Source organism: Scyliorhinus torazame, chromosome 18 (genome assembly GCF_047496885.1).
Source record: "Scyliorhinus torazame isolate Kashiwa2021f chromosome 18, sScyTor2.1, whole genome shotgun sequence".
NCBI classification, from domain to species: Eukaryota; Metazoa; Chordata; class Chondrichthyes; order Carcharhiniformes; family Scyliorhinidae; genus Scyliorhinus; species Scyliorhinus torazame.
The window spans coordinates 156,621,950-156,642,263 of NC_092724.1; the positions used below are offsets into that span (position 1 = coordinate 156,621,950).

The 20,314-nt window shown below is 45.9% G+C and overlaps 1 protein-coding gene across 11 annotated transcripts in view; it reads right to left on the reverse strand.

Moving 5' to 3' along the window:
* Positions 1 to 6,487: 6,487 nt before the first annotated feature.
* The window catches only part of bptf (bromodomain PHD finger transcription factor), a 194,879-nt gene continuing 181,052 nt past the window's right edge, over positions 6,488 to 20,314 (reverse strand). For all 11 annotated transcript variants that reach the window (XM_072483721.1, XM_072483720.1, XM_072483722.1 and 8 more), the window contains 2 exons: positions 14,732 to 14,918; positions 6,488 to 7,993 (listed from right to left, as the gene is read on the reverse strand). In XM_072483721.1, coding sequence (XP_072339822.1) covers positions 7,981 to 7,993; positions 14,732 to 14,918 — 200 coding nt within the window. In that variant the 3' untranslated portion in view covers positions 6,488 to 7,980. The remainder of the gene's footprint in view (positions 7,994 to 14,731; positions 14,919 to 20,314) is intronic.

Genomic DNA, 20,314 nt, shown 5'->3' on the forward strand with positions numbered 1-20,314 from the left:
TCTCGACCAATTAAAAATTCTCAGGAACACCACAACCTACAAGTTTCCCTCTAAGCCAGACCCCATCTTAATTTGGAACGGCATTGCCGTTTCTTCAATGTCACAGGTCAAAACTCTGGAATTCCTAACTGCACTGTGGGTGTACCTACACCATATGGTGTTCAAGAAGAAGGCTCACCGCCACCATCTCAAGAGCAACTAGAGATGGGCAATAAATGGCAGTGGCTCTCCCATCCGGTGAAATAATTTTTAAAGAAGTTATTTGCATGCTTGTTCCACGTTTACCCTAATTTCCTTCAGATGTCATGTGGTAGAATTGAGCAAGCGGGCTGTGTGGTCAAATAGCAATACTGTACAACAAGAATCCGGGAACAATAACCTCTGGCTGAGGTATTATCCATGAAGCAGTTGTGTTATTCCTTATTAAAACATTTTGATAAGACTGGTAAACCAATGGGAAAAACGAATGCATACAACCATATAAAGGACATTGGAGACACAAGTGTATTTTGTACAAAAATTGTATAAATGCAACTAATCTTTTGACTATGAAACTAAAAATGGAGCAACCCAAGGTGGATGTCTATACACCACGGAGAAAAGGACAATCACTGGCTGCATCTTAAAATGGGCAGAACGTGCCAATTAAATTCACTTCTTCCCCCTCTTGCTTTTAATTCCAAGGTGGTGGTCCTGTTCGATGTAACTGGGTTAATAACTAATGTCCCATTACAAGTAAGCCACGTAGCTTTTAAATTTAGAGTATCTAATGTTTTTTAAAATTCCAATTAAGGGGCAATGTGGCATAGCCAATCCACCTACCCTGCACAGCGTTTTGGGTTGTGGGGGTGATCCCCACGCAGACACAGGGAGAATATGCAAACTCCACACGGAGAGTGGCCCGGGACCGGGATCCAACCTGGGTCCTCAGCGCTGTGAGGCAGCAGTGCTAACCACTGCACCACCGTGCGCCCTAGAAGTCACATACCTGTGTATGCCTGATACCCAAAGGTTCAAAGTAATTTTAATTTCAACATGGGTAGTCAATTTTGCGTTGAGATTTTAATTTCTGTGGACCACTAGCTCATTTACTTTCATGCCATTTTTTCCATTGTGTCAATTAACTGAAAGTTGGATTTCTCTTTAAATCTTTGCTGCTTCATGGCACTAATCCAGCAACAGGAGGGTTTGGTTAGATTCTCAATTATCAGAGGGAGAATTTGGGATCATGTTCCCTTAAATGTGCAGTTAGTGACCCTTACCATCACATCTAACCTTCCAGTGGATAAAAAGCTCGAGGTTATGACCCCCATTTCCTCCATCGCTATTAAAGTGATTTAAAACATTTGAGCAGTTACAATCCCAGAAATTATTACACCTTGTGGGATTCATCTTTCAAACTCATCAAGATCAAAGAAAATTATATCCGATATCTGTTGGGAACAGTAGTTCACGTCAAATGAAAATTGACGCCAATAAAGCATTTTTCAATTGAGGCTTGAAACGATTCATTGTAGTCCTTGTGTGCATTCTTTGCAACAAAAAGAGCCCGTGTATTAAAGAGCTTGCTCGTAAGCTTGAGTGGAAACAAGCTTTATAATATTTAGTCAGTTCTCCACCGTATTTCCCACACCCTCCCAACCCCCCTCAATGGGGGCTCAATCAAGTGACCAATTTACATGCATATGCTGTGACCGATTGGAGGATGCTGCGGGTGGCCGGGGGAGGAGAATGTTGCGAAAAGTCTGAACAATCCTAGGGCTTTTCAACCTCTCGTCACATCTCCAATGTTATAAACTAGCGATTAATTGGAGTACATTTTCTGCACTGCCTATAGTAGCTCTACTGTAGTGCAGTGACTAGAGTTGTACAGATTCTTCTATCGGTTCATTATCTCTTCCTGGGCCTGTGCTACTGATTTGTGTGAACTATCCACTAACAGTCTATAATTCCTCATGTTGCATTCTACCTCAAGAACCAAGACACAAAGAGAAGGCTACCGAGTTGAGGTGGTGGTAGGGGGAAAGTGGAAAAATAATAAAAATAAGTCTCAGAGATATTTGATTTAGACAGAAGTAATTTATCACGAGAATTGTTTGCGTGACTTACTAAGGAAGGGAAAAGAATTTTGATTCTAACATTGGACAGCCAAAGGAAAATTAGATGGATCATGGTTATTTCCTGCCATGATTCTGTTTCATAAATTTGGGTGCATTTCTCAAGCAGAGTCAATTAATCAAGGTCAGAAATCAGTGGCATCTTTTTTCTCTATTCCGTGGTGATCAAATCACACAAGTTAGGAAAGGCTGGGAACTGATCCTATGCATCTGTGCTCATTTATATATATATTACAAACAGCAACAGGTATTAACAGAACATTGCAAGGGCATAAAATACATACTGTGCAAGTACTTACAGTGGGAGGATACTCGTATGAAACCCACAAACAAATATGGTGGTCTGGTCTGGTTGTTATGCTGCTGCACTTGCAGTCCTCAGACAAGTCCAATTCCCAATATGGCAGGGTTATGAGACCGAATTAAATAAATCCATGAAATTGTGGGATAGCAGCAGAAAATGACAATGAAAGGTATTAATTGCTTAAAAACAAGAACAAGTAGTTCACAGTCCTTCGAGGAAGGAACCGGACATCTCTCCAGGCCCAGACCCATACTCTGTGGTTGACTCTTACATGCTCGCATGGCAAAATGCGGCTGGACAATACACACCACCTGCCAGCATCACTCACTTGCCAAGAACATAAAATACATTCTAGGTAGGAACAGGAATGCGCCTAATCAGCCACTCAATCCGACACCGCTTGAATTGCATCTCAACTCCATTTACCCAACCCACCTTTGATTCACATCCCTCAATACCTTTACCCAAGAAAAATCTATTAATCTTGGTCTTCAAAATTACACTTGACAACTTACAGCACTTTTCTTAGGGTAAAGGGAACTCCAGATTTCCACTCCACTCTGTGTAGAATAGTGTTTCTGATTTCACCCCTAAACTGTACTTCGCATGTTTAAGCTTCGAGGTTTTTGGGAAAGATACACTAAATGTAGCCAAACTCCCACCTCGAGGTTCACATCCCAAGTTGTTTAACTCAGAAACAGTGGGTAATATGCTATTTAACCACATCTAGGAGAGAGGTGGGTAGGCAAGTCAGGGATTAGACACTTTACCCATCTTATTCATGACACCTTAGATGCAGAATACATATGGGCAGCACGGTGGTTAGCACTGTTGCTTCACAGCTCCGTGGACCCGGGTTCAATTCCCAGCTAGGGTTACTGTCTGTGCGGAGTCTGCACGTTCTCTGTGTCTGCGAGGGCTTCCTCCAGGTGCTCCAGTTTCCTCCCACAAATCCCGAATGACGTGCTTGTTAGGTGAATTGGACATTCCAAATTCTCCCTCAGTGCACCCGAACAGGCGCCGGACTCGGGGATTTTCATTGTAACTTCATTGTAGGGTTAATGTAAGCCTACTTGTGAGACTAATAAAGATTTTTTAAAAAGGTGACTTAAAACAAACTTTGTTGGAAAATGGGCAAAATAAACTGTTGAGGGCAGCACGTTGGTGCAGTGGTTAGCATTGCTGCCTCATGGCACCAAGGTCCCAGGTTTGATCCCAGCTCTGGGTCACTGTCCGTGTGGAGTTTGCACGGGTTTCACCCCCACCAACCCAAAGATGTGCAGGGTAGGTGGATTGGCCACGCGAAATTGCCCCTTAATTGGAAAAAATGAATTGGGTACCCTAAATTTATAAAAAAAGAAATAAACTGTTGAGACTTTACAGGCTTGTCGGAATTACTGAAACCCCCTTAAAATTTATTCTAGTGTGTAGGATTGGTTAGGGGTCTTTAAAAAAAAAAAAAAAATTTTTTTTTTTTTTTTTTAAATTGTATGGGTCGAAATAAAAATTAAACTGCATTGACTACTTTCAAAATTTACAAGGAAGCAATTGGGGTGGGGGCAGGAAATAGAAACAACAAAGGAGCTAAAGGTATTTGAAATAGAAATTACAGCTAAGTTAGATCAGTACGAAGGCTGCAATAACATTTATCTTGTTGGACCATCCCCAATTAGCATACAGCAATGAAAAAGGCTGGATGCCTGGGCTGGCTTGGCATTTTGATTGGAATCAGCAGAGCAATTCTGAACGTGGACCAGAAAGGGTTGTTGTCTACTAAGCGACAAAATCAATCTTCAAAACCAAGTCTACTCTTTTAGGCAGGGGTTGTTTACTTCCAAAAATATCCAAATGGGGTTGGGCAGTGGCTTTGTATTTTGAGTCCTTTGCTGCAAGGTGATCACAAAATCTGTACTGGAATCAGTACAGGGAATGCTTCAGCTCCCCTCTACAGGTTCAGAGGCTGTTTGCAACACCCCAGCTGCTGCTCCTGTTCAGACATGCCATCCAAGCTTAAATCTTCTGGCCTGCATAGATTCAGGCCTGCACCAGGGTGCTGGGCAAATTCGGGGACAGTATTTTTTTATATATTAAAAAATTTAGAATACCCAATTATTTTTTTTCCAATTAAGGGGCAATTTAGCGTGGCCAATCCACCTAACCTGCACATCCTTGAGCTGTGGGGGTGAAGCCCACACAGACATGGGAGAATGTCCAAATTTAGCATTCATGTCAAGAGGGCTAGAATACAAGACCAGGGATGTACTTCTCGTAGATTTCGTAGAATTTACAGTGCAAAAGGAGGCCATTCGACCTGTTGAGTCTGCACCGGCTCTTGGAAAAAGCACCCTACCTAACCCCACACCTCCACCCTATCCCCACAACCCAGTATCCCACCCAACACTAAGGGCAATTTTGGACACTAAGGGCAATTTTGCATGGCCAATCCACCTAACCTGCACATCTTTGGACTGTGGGAGGAAACCCACGATCACACAGGGAGAATCTGCAGACTCCGCAGAGACAGTGACCCAAGCCAGGAATCGAACCTGGGATCCTGAAGCTGTGAAGCAATTGCGTTAACCACTATGCTACCGTGCTGCTCTAATGGGGTCAGATTCCATTTGGAGTATTGTGAGCAGTTTTGGGCCCCGTAACTAAGGAAGGATGTGCCGGCCTTGGAAAGGGCCCAGAGGGGGTTCACAAGAATGATCCCTGGAATGAAGAACTTGTCATATGAAGAACGGTTGAGGACTCTGGGGCTGTACTTGTTGGAGTTTAGAAGGATGAGCGGGGACATTTTTGAAACTTACAGGATTCTGCAAGGCCTGGATAGAGTGGATGTGAAGAGGATGTTTCCACTTGTAGGAAAAACTAGAACCAGAGGACACCATTTCAGATTAAAGGGACTATCCTTTAAAACAGATTAAGAGGAGGAATTTCTTCAGCCAGAGGGTGGTGAATCTGTGGAACTCTTTGCCGCAGAAGGCTGTGGAGGCCAAATCACTGAGTGTCTTTAAGGCAGAGATAGATAGGTTCTTGATTAATAAGGGGATCAGGGGTATTGGGGAGAAGGCAGGAGAATGGGGATGAGAAAAGATCAGCCATGATTGAATGGCGGAGCAGACGCGATGGGCTGAGTGGCCTAATTCTGCTCCTAGGTCTTATGGTCTTATGTGCAAACTCCACACGACAGTGACCCAGGGCCGGGATTCGAACCCTAGTCCTCAGCGCCGTAGTCCCAGAGCTAACCACTGCACCACATGCCACCCCTCAGAGACAATATTTAAAAAATAATTTTTTTGTTTTTAAGAATACCCAATTCCTGGTCTTGTATTCTAGCCCTCTCGACATGAATGCGAAGAATCCATTTGCCTTCCGAACTGCCAACTGAATACCCAATTATTTTTTTTCCAATTAAGGGGCAATTTAGCGTGGCCAATCCACCTACCCTGCACATCTTTGGGCTGTGGGGGCGAAACTCACGCAAACACGGGGAGAATGTGCAAACTCCACATGGACAGTGACCCAGAGCAGGATCGAACCTGGGACCTCGGCGCCGTGAGGCAGCAGTGCTAACCACTGTGCCACCATGCTGCCCCAGGGACAATATTTTAATGGAAGTTCCCAATCAGTTTGTTCATTAAATCAGAACTTCCAACAGAAGAACAGTGAGGCACACAGCCGCAAAACACTTTGAGGATTTAAATTTATATTTAGTTTAGCATCTGTCCTTCCAGATATGGAGGACAACATGTATTGCAATTATTCTCTTGTTCTGAGAAGGTTTTCTAAAAAAGTATAAATAGCTTGCTCAAAGAAGCAAGGTACTCTCAACATATCTGACGGAAATAACAAGGAAAACTATTTTCTTACCATTCTGAACTTCAGCACTTCAAGGTTAAACCGAAGAACTGGTCTCAAATTTTTTCTTTGCCTCTTGGTTTCTAACACACAGCCAGGGTAAACTATTGACAGCCTTTCGCCAAATTGCCATTAATAAATATTAAATGCAAAAATGTCCCAGATTTATACACCCTTTTAACGTGATAAAAAGATGACACCAAAGTTGATGTCAAAAACATTACTTTATTGTCTAGGATGAAATGTCCTATCAAGTACAAAAGAATTACTCTTCATAGTTGCCACAATTTGTTAAAAACATAGATAGCAATCTATTGCCTACAGGTAGGAAAGAATTTTTTTTGCAACATTACTCAAAACGAATAAATTCGTAGATATGAATAAATAGTACAGAAATACTGTGATGTGGTGATGAGATGTGCAGTATTTCACAACTCGAGAGTTAGTCCATAGTTTCCCCTTTTAAAAAAAAACTCAATACAAATGCATACAATATGCAGCATTTCAAATTTAAAGTGTCCTTGCACCTTTTCCAAATTTTTATTTCCTTAGTTAGAATTCTTGGGAGAGACCTGAAGTCTCACAAATGGGTAATTTTAAGCACATACAGAAACACTTGCGGATTTTCTCAGTGGGAGATAATGGTTTCCTCCATTTATTGTTTTCATATACATCAATATTTCTGAACCTTAATACAAAAAAACAAAAAAAAAAAATCAGCATCTGACGAAATGTTTACATACAAGATAACTTCAGTACACACCGTTTATTTCAGTCTATCAAATTTCTGCAGAGTGATTGATAGTTTTCTGGTGCTGCCCCATTGCCACCACGGCAGTCCAACCCGGAAACCAATGCTGCCGACTGCTCAGCCAGTGGTCACGTGGAGCTCCAGTTCAGTCAGATTGATTAGGAAAAGAAAACTTCCTGCTGGATCCCATTCTTCTGCTGTGCTCGCGTGTGTCTGTGTGTGTGCGTGCGCGCGCGTGCATGTGAAACAACTCCTTTCAAAGAAAGAAAGGATCAAGGGTTATCACTCACCGTTACCTACAGCAATTACATAAAAAAAGACCAACTTATCTGCAAGTTGGGTCTTTTTATATCAATAAGAAAAAAAGCACATAATTAGTTGACAAACAAGGGCAGCAGATTCTAAAAAAGAAAGCTTCATCTTTTCTCAGTAATAAATAAATACAGCTGTCAAATTTAAACATGTTTGTTTCATTATAGACAGCTTGCAGCCAGCTTCTTCACTGAAGAACTGTGGGATGAATTTTGCTGGGAAAACTGAAGCCAGCCCCTTGTCATAACAAGAGCGGACAGGATGCTTCGTGCTTCCCACCCCATGTCAGGCGAGGAGGATGCGACAGTCAAACAGGGCTGGTAAAAGGTGGTTTCTTTTACGTTTAAAAAAAAAAAAAAATTCCTTCCTTCTCCTCTTCTTTTAAACTCTCCCTTTTAGCTTCTAACAAACAGAATGGGGCTTTATCCAAATCAGTGAACTGATTGGTGCTTGAATAACAGTGCTGGTTAAGGTCAGTCAGTCAGGAAAACCCGACCAAGTATATCTGCCTCTGGTGGCATCAACTTCATCTCGCTGCACTCTGAATGCGATTCCTGTTATTCCCGCTTTGTACGCTTTTGTTCATTGTTTGAAGTCGAGAGAGTGCTGCAATCTACGCAGTAGAGTGTAATCTGTTAGGAATGAGACCTACAGAACAGAAAATGGCACATTTTAGTATTCTTAGGTTTATAAAATATTGAACACCTCAAAAAAATGCACTTGATTAGTATTATCAAAGAATCTGCAATTCTATATTTCTGCTTGCAATTTTTCTTCTCAAAAAGGTGTTAAATTATTATTTTCCTAGAAAAATAATAAGTCATTTTGATGGTTGACATTAAAAGACACTGCACATTCTCGTCCTGTCTGCATGTGCCTCACCCCCACAACCCAAACCAGGGTAGGTGGACTGGTGCTAAATTGCCCCTTAATTGGAAAAAAATTGGAATAAAGGGTACTAAATTTATTTTCAAAAAGACATTAAAAGACTCCTCTGCCCCCCCCCCTTTAATGTGGTTATCAAAGCAATAATCAATCGTAATTTGCCAAAGCAAAGGGAAAATATGCTCATTAGAATACAATGAAAGATAATCAGATGTAATTCTCATGCGTTTTTGTTGGAAATTAATGGAGAATGGCATAATTTTACAACGGCCTGTATTTATTTAGCACCTTTAATTTAGGAAATTATACAAGATACTTCATAGGATCACAATCAGAGCCCAAGGAAGGGGGACTCAGGCTAAGGGATAAACAGCAGTGGCAGAGCCTGAGGGTCAGTTACTTGCGAAATCTGATGAAGTGTCTTTGGGTGATGCTGTCAAGGAGCTGCAAGGAGATGAGAAAGGGGCCAAGGATATATTCTTGTGGGGCTTGACGCTTAATGTTGCAAGGGTGGATAGAAGTCATTGCAAGAGATTCTCTGGCAATAACTGGGTAGGTAAGAGAGGAACCAAAGTGAAGGCCTATGGATCAGATGGACGGAGGAGACGAGGTGGCAGAAGAGGATGGCCAGTGGCGGACATGACTGAACAGTCGAACGAAAGGTGGCTCTCTCTTCGGAACTTCTGATCACACTTTTTAACCCGTCAAACGACCACCAAAAGTGCAAAAGGTTCCCCTAGATGAACCCCCCGTGCTCCGCTTAATCAACCAGGATGCCGACGATCCAGCAATCAGGCCGCAAAAACAGTAAGAGCAGGGAAAGGAAAACCTCGACCCCTGAGGGTCCAGAACTAAGCATGGTGAACCCAATGGGATCGCCAGCCCATGCAATGATGGAGAAGCTGATGGCGTTCATCACAACGGAACTCCAGAAACACAGAAGAGGACCTCATGGGGTGGTGGGGTCAGCAATAGAAGCCCAGTTGGTCCCATAAAGGAGGCAATGGACAAAGTGGAGTGGAAATGGTGGCCCAAGAGGCAACGGTGCAGGACCTAGAAAAGGCAGCCACAGACCGGGGGAACGGCCATTCTCACTCAAAGCTGAGGTGCCAAGGTTGGTCACAACCCAGAAGGCACTGAAGGGGAAGGTTGATGCCCAAGAAAACAGGTCCTGCTGACAGAACATGCAGATCGCCAGGCTACCGGACGGCATGGAAGGGAGGAACCGGACAGAGTTTGTGCCCTCGATATCCGGAATGCTGGTCAGGGAGGAGGGCTTCACCAAACCCCGGAGGTAGACAGGCGCACAGGCCGCTCCGACAGAGACCCAAGTCAGGGGAACCACCATGGTCAATGATAGCGAGGCTCCACAGATTCCAGGATAAAGATCAGATTCTGAGGTGTGTGCAGAACATGCAGTCGTGCAAGTGGAAAGGACACAACATTCGCTTGTACCAGGACATTGGAGCCGACCTGGCCAAGCTCCAACAAGATTTAACACGGCCAAAACTACGCCATTTAAGAGCAAGGTGCAGTTCAGCATGTTGTACTCTGCCAAGCTGTACCCGGTCAGACTGGGCATACTGTACCCGGCCAGACTTTGGGCCACATACTGGGGGCAAAGAACACTAATTTGACTTGCGGGAGGACCAAAAGTGTTTGTCAGAAAGACCGAGCTCAGGAGGAAGCAGTGAGGCACAATGAACCCAATGTGGACTTTAAGGATCCATGGGGGGCAAGGGGTAAATGTTCTTGGGGATATGGGGGGTGAAAGAGAGGTGAGGATCACACGGGGAAGTTACAATAGAACCCGGTTCTCGGGGTGGGTCCACTACACTAGCCGAGCAAGCTAGTGCACGGGAACAGGAGTAGAAGAGGGGGGGCCACGAAGCACCTCCTGATAGGAGGGAGCACCTAGCCAGGAAGCTGGGGGAGAGCAACAAACTGGGGAGTGGAGGATAAGGGGCGTGGCATGTGGGGAGCCAGGAAGGGGGGGGGGGGGAGAAAGAGAGAGGAGAGAGAGAGAAAGAGAAAGAGGGTAGAATGCTGGTTTACAACAGGTCGCGAGTGGAGGTGGCTGGAAAGAGGAACGTGATGGTGGCCATCTTGGATGGCCCAAGATCTAAGGGGAACCCTGCCTTGCAGGGCCAACTGAAGGCAAGGAAAAGCCGGGTGGGACAGACGTATCAGACGTGCTTCGAAACAAGGGCAAGGGGCGAGTGTGTGGCCATACTATTTAACAAAAAAGTAGCGTTTTCAGTGACAAACACGGTGACGAACACAGGTTGACGATTTGCAATGGTTAACGGGATCCTGGAAGGGGCAGGATCAGACAGAGGGGTTACTGACAGTGAGGGACATGCACGTGGACGGTAGAGTAGCGACCCTGGGGAGCTGACAGAGGAGCTCATGCTGCCAAAAGGGAACACGCTTCGGGACTTGCAGTTGTGAGACTGCCTCTGCAAGGAGACCACAACGTTCCTCCAGATACCCGGACATACCCCACTGGATAAACTACCAGCACCAGACTTGCTAGGGGGCAGAAAATGTGGCGAAATATACGGACGGACCACTGGAAGAGAAGCAGAAAAATGGAACGAGGGGCTGGGCATGAAGATAGGGGAAGGACCCTGGATTGAAGCTCTGCACAGGGTCAACTCATGTGCAGGGCTGAGTCTAAGCAGCTAAAGGTGGTGCACAGGGTGCACCCAACCAGGACACACATGAGCAGGCTCTTCCGGAGGTGGAGGATAGATGTGAGCGGTTTCAGGGGATTCCGGCCAACCACACCCACATGTTCTGGACTGTCTTCTTCGAGGCCATGTCCAGACTGGTGGGGGTAAACATGGAGCCATGCCCTTCAGCAGTAATCTTCAGGGTTTCAGGTCATCCAAAGCTCTTTATGGGGAGAGGAGCCGACGCCCTGGCCTTCGCTTCCCTGATTGTCTGGCAGAGACTTCTGCTTGTTTGGAGGTCAGCAACACCAGCCAGAGCCTCAGACTGGCTCTCCAATTTAGCAGAGTCCCGAAAGTGGGACAAAATAACATTTGCAATTAGGGGGTCAGATGAAAGATCCACCATACATGGAAACAATTCACCAACCTCTTCGAAGACCAGACTGTGATCAGCAACTGGGACGGGGGTGGTTGGGGGGGGGGGGGGGGGGGGGGGCTGGAGAGGAGAGAAAAAGGAGCACCTGCACCACAATGATCTGAGTGGTGCAGGCACCAAAACATGGTTGTGCCAAATAAAATCAATAAATGCGTAGTAAAAAGGGCACAGAAAATGAAGCCATCGCCTATCTACAAACGGCATGTCAATAGACCACCTGTTTTTGCTGTCATATTTTTGTTTCCATCTCATTAATTTATTCCATGTGTTTTGTTTGTTTTTCCAATGTTCTCTGTATATGCTTGATAACACTAATATACATTTTTACCACTTGTATAGCAAAGTGATGTAAATTATTCATAACCTCGGTTAGGGTGGCCGCAATTGGAAGATGGAACGATATGAAGCAAAGATTCATCTGTCATAAATTAAAAAACATTTTAAAAAAAGAGAATGATATAGTCAGTCGTGTTAAAGGCTGCAGAAAAGGATGAGGAGGGATAGTTTGTCATGGTCACAGAGCATAACATTTATGTATTTTTTATTAAATAAATTTAGAGTATCCAATTCTTTTCTTTTTCCAATTAAGGGGCAATTTAGCAATGTCCAATTTCACCTACCCTGCACATCTTTGGGTTGTGGTGATAAGACCCATACAGACACGGGGAGAATGTGAAAATTCCACACGGAAAGTAACCCAGAGCCAGGATCGAACCTGGGTCCTCAGCGCCGTGAGGCAGCAGTGCTAATAACTGGGCCACCGTGCTGCCCGAGACCATATCGTTTATGACTTTGATTAAGACTGTTTCAATACAGTTTGAAGGGGCAGAAACCTAATTGGACAGTTTCAAACATAGTGAAAAAGTTGGGATATAAAGTTAGAAGGTGCAAATGCGTTCAAGAACCTGAGAGAGGACAAGGAGGTTGGAGTTGGAGCTTTAATTTTGACAGAGGAATTAAGATGGTTGTTTGAGGGGGGAGGTAATGGCAGATTTAAAGAGAGAGGGGCATTACCAGAGGAGATCGCCATTTATAATGTCAGCTAACCTTGTATCCCTACTGTGCAGGAGGCCGCCGTTTGGCCCATCATGTCTGCACATACCCTCTGAAAGAGCGGCCCACTCCAACTCCATATCCCCGAAACCCACCTAACCTTTGAACACCTAGGGGGATTTAACATGGCCATTCCACCTAACCTGCACATCTTTGGATTGTGGGAGGAAACCAGAGCACCCGGAGGAAAAACCCCACACAGTCACAGGGAGAATGATACACAGTCACCCAAGGTCAAAATCAAACCCGGGTCCCTGGCACTGAGGCAGCAGTGCAAACCACCAGGCCACCCAGGGCAGCCTAGAGGGCAGGAAGCAAAGTTGATGGCCAACAATGTTATAGGAATTGCTTGGGCCAGGAGGTCAGTGACATGGACAAGATGAGCTCCGCGAAAGATGCAAACTTAAGAGGGGGAAAGCATGGCTTAATGAACGTGGAAATTCGAGATGCAGAGGTAGCTGAATGGATAGGCTGGGGGTGCTGGTACAATTGTGGAGGAAAGCTTTGGAAAAAGAGCCCAATACCACCCTGCCGACAAGGTGTATTAGCAGCAATGGGCATCTCAGTGGTGCAGCTGGCCAGCAGGGAGTTAATTAGGTCAGTTAAGTGGCCAATTAAGGGCCAACTCTTGCCCTTGCTGCCACATGGGGAAACTTCCAGTGAACTCTGGCAGCCTCCTGGGAGGAGAGAGCCCCCTTTATGACCACACTCCATGGCCCACAGAAGGCCCCCCAGGCAACAATGTACCTGGTACTGCTGATGGAGGATGCATCTCCCACCCGTCCTGCCCCATTCCCTAACTGATTGCTGGGGCTGCCGTGCCCAGCCCGGGTAATAAAGAAAAATAACATCACCTCTCATCAAGGATGTAGCCTCGGCAGTAACCACAACTAAAGCTATCGAGCCGATTAGGCTGGGCCATTATCCTCAATTGGACAGTGGACACGGCTGCCGGTAAATGCTGGGTCAACCCGGCCTTCGGTCCCTGGGACGGGACTTCTTAGCCGTTAATAAAATTCAGCTTGGTGGTCTCATTATTAGAGACAAAGAAGTTCACAAGCTTCTCACATTGGATGGAGACAAGAGTGGAAAACTGATCTCAACTCAGTTCCCCTATCGATGAGAGTCTTTACTCTCCACAAGGTTGCAAGTGAAACCCAAAGCTTAGGTGCCATTCAATTTTCCTTACTTTCCCCAAAGTGCTTCAACACAAGCCGTGATCGAGATCTCTGTTCATACACAAGCCGTGATCGAGATCTCTGTTCATACACAAGCCGTGATCGAGATCTCTGTTCATACACAAGCCGTGATCGAGATCTCTGTTCATACACAAGCCGTGATCGAGATCTCTGTTCATACACAAGCCGTGATCGAGATCTCTGTTCATACACAAGCCGTGATCGAGATCTCTGTTCATACACAAGCCGTGATCGAGATCTCTGTTCATACACAAGCCGTGATCGAGATCTCTGTTCATACACAAGCCGTGATCGAGATCTCTGTTCATACACAAGCCGTGATCGAGATCTCTGTTCATACACAAGCCGTGATCGAGATCTCTGTTCATACACAAGCCGTGATCGAGATCTCTGTTCATACACAAGCCGTGATCGAGATCTCTGTTCATACACAAGCAGTGATCGAGATCTCTGTTCATACACAAGCCGTGATCGAGATCTCTGTTCATGGGACACATTCATACACACAAAACCACCTCTCATTTTGAGAGTGTTATTGAAAAATCACTCTGATCCAGTACCAAATCATTAATCTGACTGATCTGGAACACAGGGCGGACAATAAGAAGTGAAGGCGTGTTCCATACCCAGCTCAGACCAGTGCCCTCAAGCTGCTTTTTATTACATCATTAATGATGCTACTAAGACCCTTTAAATTGTCTTAGTAATGTCAGAGCATGACAATGGAATAATAGCCTTATCCAAGTACAGTATTGTTCACACACAAAGGATGCCCACTTGGAGTACTAAAGGTGCCGGTCATCAATAGTACCATACCCCGGGGCAGCGCGGTGGCGCAGTGGGTTAGCCCTGTTGCCTCACGGCGCCGAGGTCCCAGGTTCGAATCCCGGCTCTGGGTCACTGTCCGTGTGGAGTTTGCACATTCTCCCAGTGTCTGCATGGGTTTCGCCCCCACAACCCAAAGATGTGCAGGCCGGGTGGATTGGCCACGCTAAATTGCCCCTTAACTGGAAAAAATTAATTGGGTACTCTAACTTTATTTATTTATTTTTTTTAAAAAAGTACCATACCCAACTAACAGAAGATTTAAACAATAACAGCTACTATGACATGCCTACCAACAGCACTGAAACCTCACCTGTTTGCCTTGAAAGTTTTCAGTTTCTGTACAAAAAATGATTCTAGAATCTCTGCACATTGATAAAACGGTGAATCACTGGGGTTATAGTAACGGCAGTTGTCAAAGATTTTGGTCATATCACCAACAAAGTCTGTCAGTTTCTTGTAGAATCGATGATGTATCCTTTCTTCCATTGTTGCAAGATCTAAATATTAGAAAGAAATCACAGGCTCATTAAATACTTGATGTTGGGACAAAATCTTAAAAGCATCCTCTGACCTCAAAGGTTGCATAGAAAATCAAAACTTCAACTTGAGGACAGAAATGTTAAATATATCTTCACACTTGACTGGCATCTTTCCATCTGTGAGATGATGGAAAAGCTGCTTCAGGAACTTTGTGAGATCAGAGGAGATCATCGGATGCACTTTTGATGGCTAAGCAAATTGATTCTGGAAAGTTGGCCACAAGTACCACGCATGAAGCTGTCCCTTGCCGGGGTGCGGCGTGACCTCGGGCCGGGGTGCGGCGTGACCTCGGGCCGGGGTGCGGCGTGACCTCGGGCCGGGGTGCGGCGTGACCTCGGGCCGGGGTGCGGCGTGACCTCGGGCCGGGGTGCGGCGTGACCTCGGGCCGGGGTGCGGCGTGACCTCGGGCCGGGGTGCGGCGTGACCTCGGGCCGGGGTGCGGCGTGACCTCGGGCCGGGGTGCGGCGTGACCTCGGGCCGGGGTGCGGCGTGACCTCGGGCCGGGGTGCGGCGTGACCTCGGGCCGGGGTGCGGGGTGACCTCGGGCCGGGGTGCGGGGTGACCTCTTGCCGGGGTGCGGCGTGACCTCTTGCCGGGGTGCGGCGTGACCTCTTGCCGGGGTGCGGCGTGACCTCTTGCCGGGGTGCGGCGTGACCTCTTGCCGGGGTGCGGCGTGACCTCTTGCCGGGGTGCGGCGTGACCTCTTGCCGGGGTGCGGCGTGACCTCTTGCCGGGGTGCGGCGTGACCTCTTGCCGGGGTGCGGCGTGACCTCTTGCCGGGGTGCGGCGTGACCTCTTGCCGGGGTGCGGCGTGACCTCTTGCCGGGGTGCGGCGTGACCTCTTGCCGGGGTGCGGCGTGACCTCTTGTTGGGGTGCGGCGTGACCTCTTGTTGGGGTGCGGCGTGACCTCTTGTTGGGGTGCGGCGTGACCTCTTGTTGGGGTGCGGCGTGACCTCTTGTTGGGGTGCGGCGTGACCTCTTGCCGGGGTGCGGCGTGACCTCTTGCTAAGGCCTTATTTTCAGGACTGGCATCTGCTTTGGAGCCTCTGAAACCAGGTCATTCTGGTGGCAAATTCCTGGCCACAACTGTTGCCATTTGTACGAATGTCAGATAGAATTTAAGCATGCTTGTTTTTGAGAGGTGCTACACTGGATCAGTAATCAAACAACTGGAATTCTTTCCCTAAAAGTGAAGCCCTGCACGGTAAAACCTGGATTTAGAAACTTAAGTACAAAGAAAGTTATGAGCAGGCAATGGAAATAATTTGAAAGAAAAACACTGCCCTTCAAACTCATGCAAGTTTAAAGCAACGAAAGTGCAATAAAATCAGTGGCCTGAAATGGTGACTGCCTCAACTTGAATGTTATTGATCATAAGACTAACCACCTCATTCTCCATATAACCCACATCACATGCGAGAGAAATTATATAAAATCTACATCAACAAATTTGAAGAGGGACCACAATGCTGGAGTATATGCATTTTGTGTTGTTTATTTTTCCAATTAAGGGACAATTTAGCGTGGCCAATCCCCCTACCCTGCACATCTTTGGGTTGTGGGGGTGAAACCCACGCAGACACGGGGAGAATGTGCAAACTCCACACGCACAGTGCCGGGCCGGGATCGAACCAGACTTCTCGGTGTCGTGAGGCAGCAGTGCTAACCACTGTGCCACCGTGCTGTACCCGGAGAACATTCGTGATTTGCAATATCGGTCTGTCATTAATTTCCTAAATATTGGAATAGGAAAACTGAAGGAACAGAATATGGTTTTAGTTTTGATTAGATACCGATATCTGCACCGTCTTCTCCAGATCTTTTCATTTTAAAGATTGTGATTATAGTAAAATTTTAGATAGCAGCAATAGGAACGACCAGAAATTTAGCTGCACACATTCACATCAGCAATTGCGTGTGTTTATACCACAGACCATATACCAATCATACAGGCAACTTTCAGGATTCAAAGAAAAGGTAGACTGTAAATAATAAATAATAGCTCTTTGTAGAGAGATATCTCAGGAGAGGAATACTAACTGTAAGGTACAGTGAAACGTTCTCACAAAACAGCTTGAAAAAACACCTGCAGAAACTTTGTCACATCTGAAAATTAAATTAGGCGTAGCTATGATTACACAGCAGTGCTTTTAACTTGCGCTTTAGAAAATTAATGACTTTTCTAGGAGCAAATTCTTTAATGTTCTTTATTACCGTTGACACTTAAATAACTCCCCATTTAAAAAAGTTTTAAGGGCAGCACGGTGGCGCAGTGGGTTAGCCCTGCTGCTTCACGGCGCCGAGGTCCCAGGTTCGATCCCGGCTCTAGGTCACTGTCCGTGTGGACTTTGCACATTCTCCCAGTGTTTGCGTGGGTCTCGCCCCCACAACCCAAAGATGTGCAGGGTAGATGGATTGGCCACGCTAAATTGGCCCTGAATAATTGCCCCTTAATTGGAAAAAATGAAGTGGGTACACTAAATTTATTAAAAAGGAGGAAAAAAAAGTTTTAAAAAGCCCTGCAGTTGATTAAATCTACTGGATCGTACAATGTTTTCCATTCCCCTTCTGCTAAATGAGAAATGTTACTTTGCCTGGTTTAATGTGTTGTGGTAGCAGATTGTTATCATTGCCCTGGCCACCGCCTTCAAATACTCATCACCCATGAGACCAAAGTTACTTGAGTGTGAAAGATCATGTAAATAAGTCCCCTTCATGTTGATATTTATGCCTCTGATTTTTTTATCAACACAAACAGCTTTCAAAGTATGTAATATACAGTCTAATTTGCTGTTTTGACTACTCTTCAAATAATTAAATTTTGGAAGTAAATGGAGACAGAGTACAAAAGTCAAACTGTTGATCAGAATAGATACAATGGGATCAAGTGCCAGCCCGGTCGGCCCTGCAAAGTTCTCCTTACTAACATCTGGGGACTTGTGCCAAAAGTGAGAGAGCTGTCTCACAGACTAGTCAAATACTAGTCTGACATAATAACCCAGTGATACCTTATTGACAATATCCCAGACACCACCATCCCTGGTTATGACTTATCCTCTCAACAGGATAGACCCACCAGAGGTCGCGGCACAGTGGTACAGTTGGGAGAGAGTTGCCCTGGGAGTTGATTCTCGACCCCATGAAGTCTCTTGGCATCGGGTCAAACTTGGGCAGGGAAACCTCAAGTTGATTACCACCGACTGGTGGCGTAAGAGCCAGCAAGAGAAAAAAATTACTTGACCTGGTTCTCATCAATCTACTTATCAAAGCTGCATCTGTCCATGGTGGCATTGGTAAGAGTGACCACTGTACAGTCCTTGTGGAGATGAAGTCCCACCTTCACACTAAGGATACCTTCCTTTGTATTTTGTGGCACTAACACCGTGCAAAATGGGATAGATTTCAAACAGATCTAGCAACTCAAAGCTGGGCATCCATGACCACTATAGGCCATTAGCAGCAGTAAAATTGTACTCGGCCACAATCGTGAATCTCATGGCTCAGCACATCTCCCCATTCCACCATCATCATCAAGCCGGAGGAGCAACATTGGTTCAAGGAGGAGTGCAGGAGACCATGCCAGAGCAGCACCAGGCAATATTCCCCCAAAAAGGGGGGGGGGGGGGGGGGGGTCATGTGATGCGAGCACGAGGACTGTTGGGTTTTCGAGAGCTCCGACTCAGCTGGTCTTTTAATCCTTCATTTCATAATAATCTTTTTTGTGTCACAAGTAGGCTTACACTAACACTGCAATGAAGTTGCTGTGAAAATCCCCTAGTGGCCACATTTCAGCGCCTGTTCGGGTACACAGAGGGAGAATTCAGAATGTCCTATTCACCTAACAGCACGTCTTTCGGGACTTGTGGGAGAAAACTGGAGCACCCGGAGGAAACCCATGCAGACACGGGGAGAACGTGCAGACTCCGCACAGACAGTGACCTAAGCGGGAATCGAACCTCGGACCTGCTGCTGTGAAGCAACAGTGCTAACCACTGTGCTACCGTGCCACCCTGGTGCACATTTCATATTTGCTTTTTCTTAGGCTCCATGGCTTGTGTTCTGTCCCTTGAATTTCCCGATTGCTCTTGTTGTGAGGAAATGCGGAGATAGAATGTTAAAATCCTTGTTTGTTTGTAGCGGTTGGAATGGGTGCCCAACTTGTAATGGTGCAGTTGCTGCTGAGCGGGCTCTCACCTAGGCCGTGCTGTGTGCATCGATGAGGGCGTCACACAAGATGTTGCCTTGGCGGGGAATCTTGGCTCTGCGGTGCAGGTCGTCAGAGCTCACTTCGAAGAATTGCGGGGCACTTTTAGAGAGCAGCAGAGGCTCACAAGAAGGTTCTTGCATTCGAAAGTGCACTGTCCCTGGTTAGGGGCTGCATTAGTGCCACTGAAATCCTGCTGCATGGTGTGTTGTTTATCCTGACGGATTCGGGAGGTGGAGGCTGGGCGCTATGTGCCCCTGAGCCTGGTTCCTGGCGAGAGGTGGGAGGGAAGTTCCCAACTGAGTTCGATAATTGACAGCTATGCTTTGGTAATCTTGATTTGGAGGCTGGGTCCATCAGATTCGATGGAGCACAACGTATCCCCCATCTTAGAGGCCAGGGGTTGATAGGGCCCAATGATTATTGGTCCTAGATTATCCTATTCTTGATGCTGATCGTGAGGGGTTGGAGGTGGCAGAGTGGGTTGAGTTATTTCCCCCGGCTGGGGCCTTGGCTGCAGAACACTTTGGCGATGGAGAGACAGCATGGTAGAAGTGATGGTGTGTCATGTTTCGATCATTGGACTTCTTGAGAGATTCTGAACAGTGCTCGTTAATCCTGCTTTATCCTTTGCCTTCTCCTATGAGATGGAAGTTGTCTTTATCCTGCAGTTCTTCTATAATCCAGAACGTTACTCCCTGCTAATCATGCTGTTGAATATTACTGGATGTTTTTTTTTTCCTGTCGGTGATTGTGAAACGTGAATGTGATGGCCTGAGCCATTGCCCTATTATATATTTTCTTTTATTTCCTTTTCTTTTCATGTACTTAATCATCTGTTGAGCTGCTCGCAGAAAAATACTTTTCTCTGTACCTCGGTACACGGGACAATAAACAAATCCAATCCAATTATGGGAAGTGATTTGTGCAGTTTTATCCCTTCTGGTTATTGACTTATAATCTTTGTGGTTGGGGGAGGGGAGTGCTTTACTTTCATCACCTCCTGCCTTGTTTACGAAGTGATGAGTGGAGTGGGGGCGGGGTAGATATGCTTGGTAAGGTTAGTTCAGTCCTTTTTAAAATAAATTTAAGAGTACCCAATTATTTCTTCTCCAATTAAGGGGCAATTTAGCGTGGCCAGTCCACCT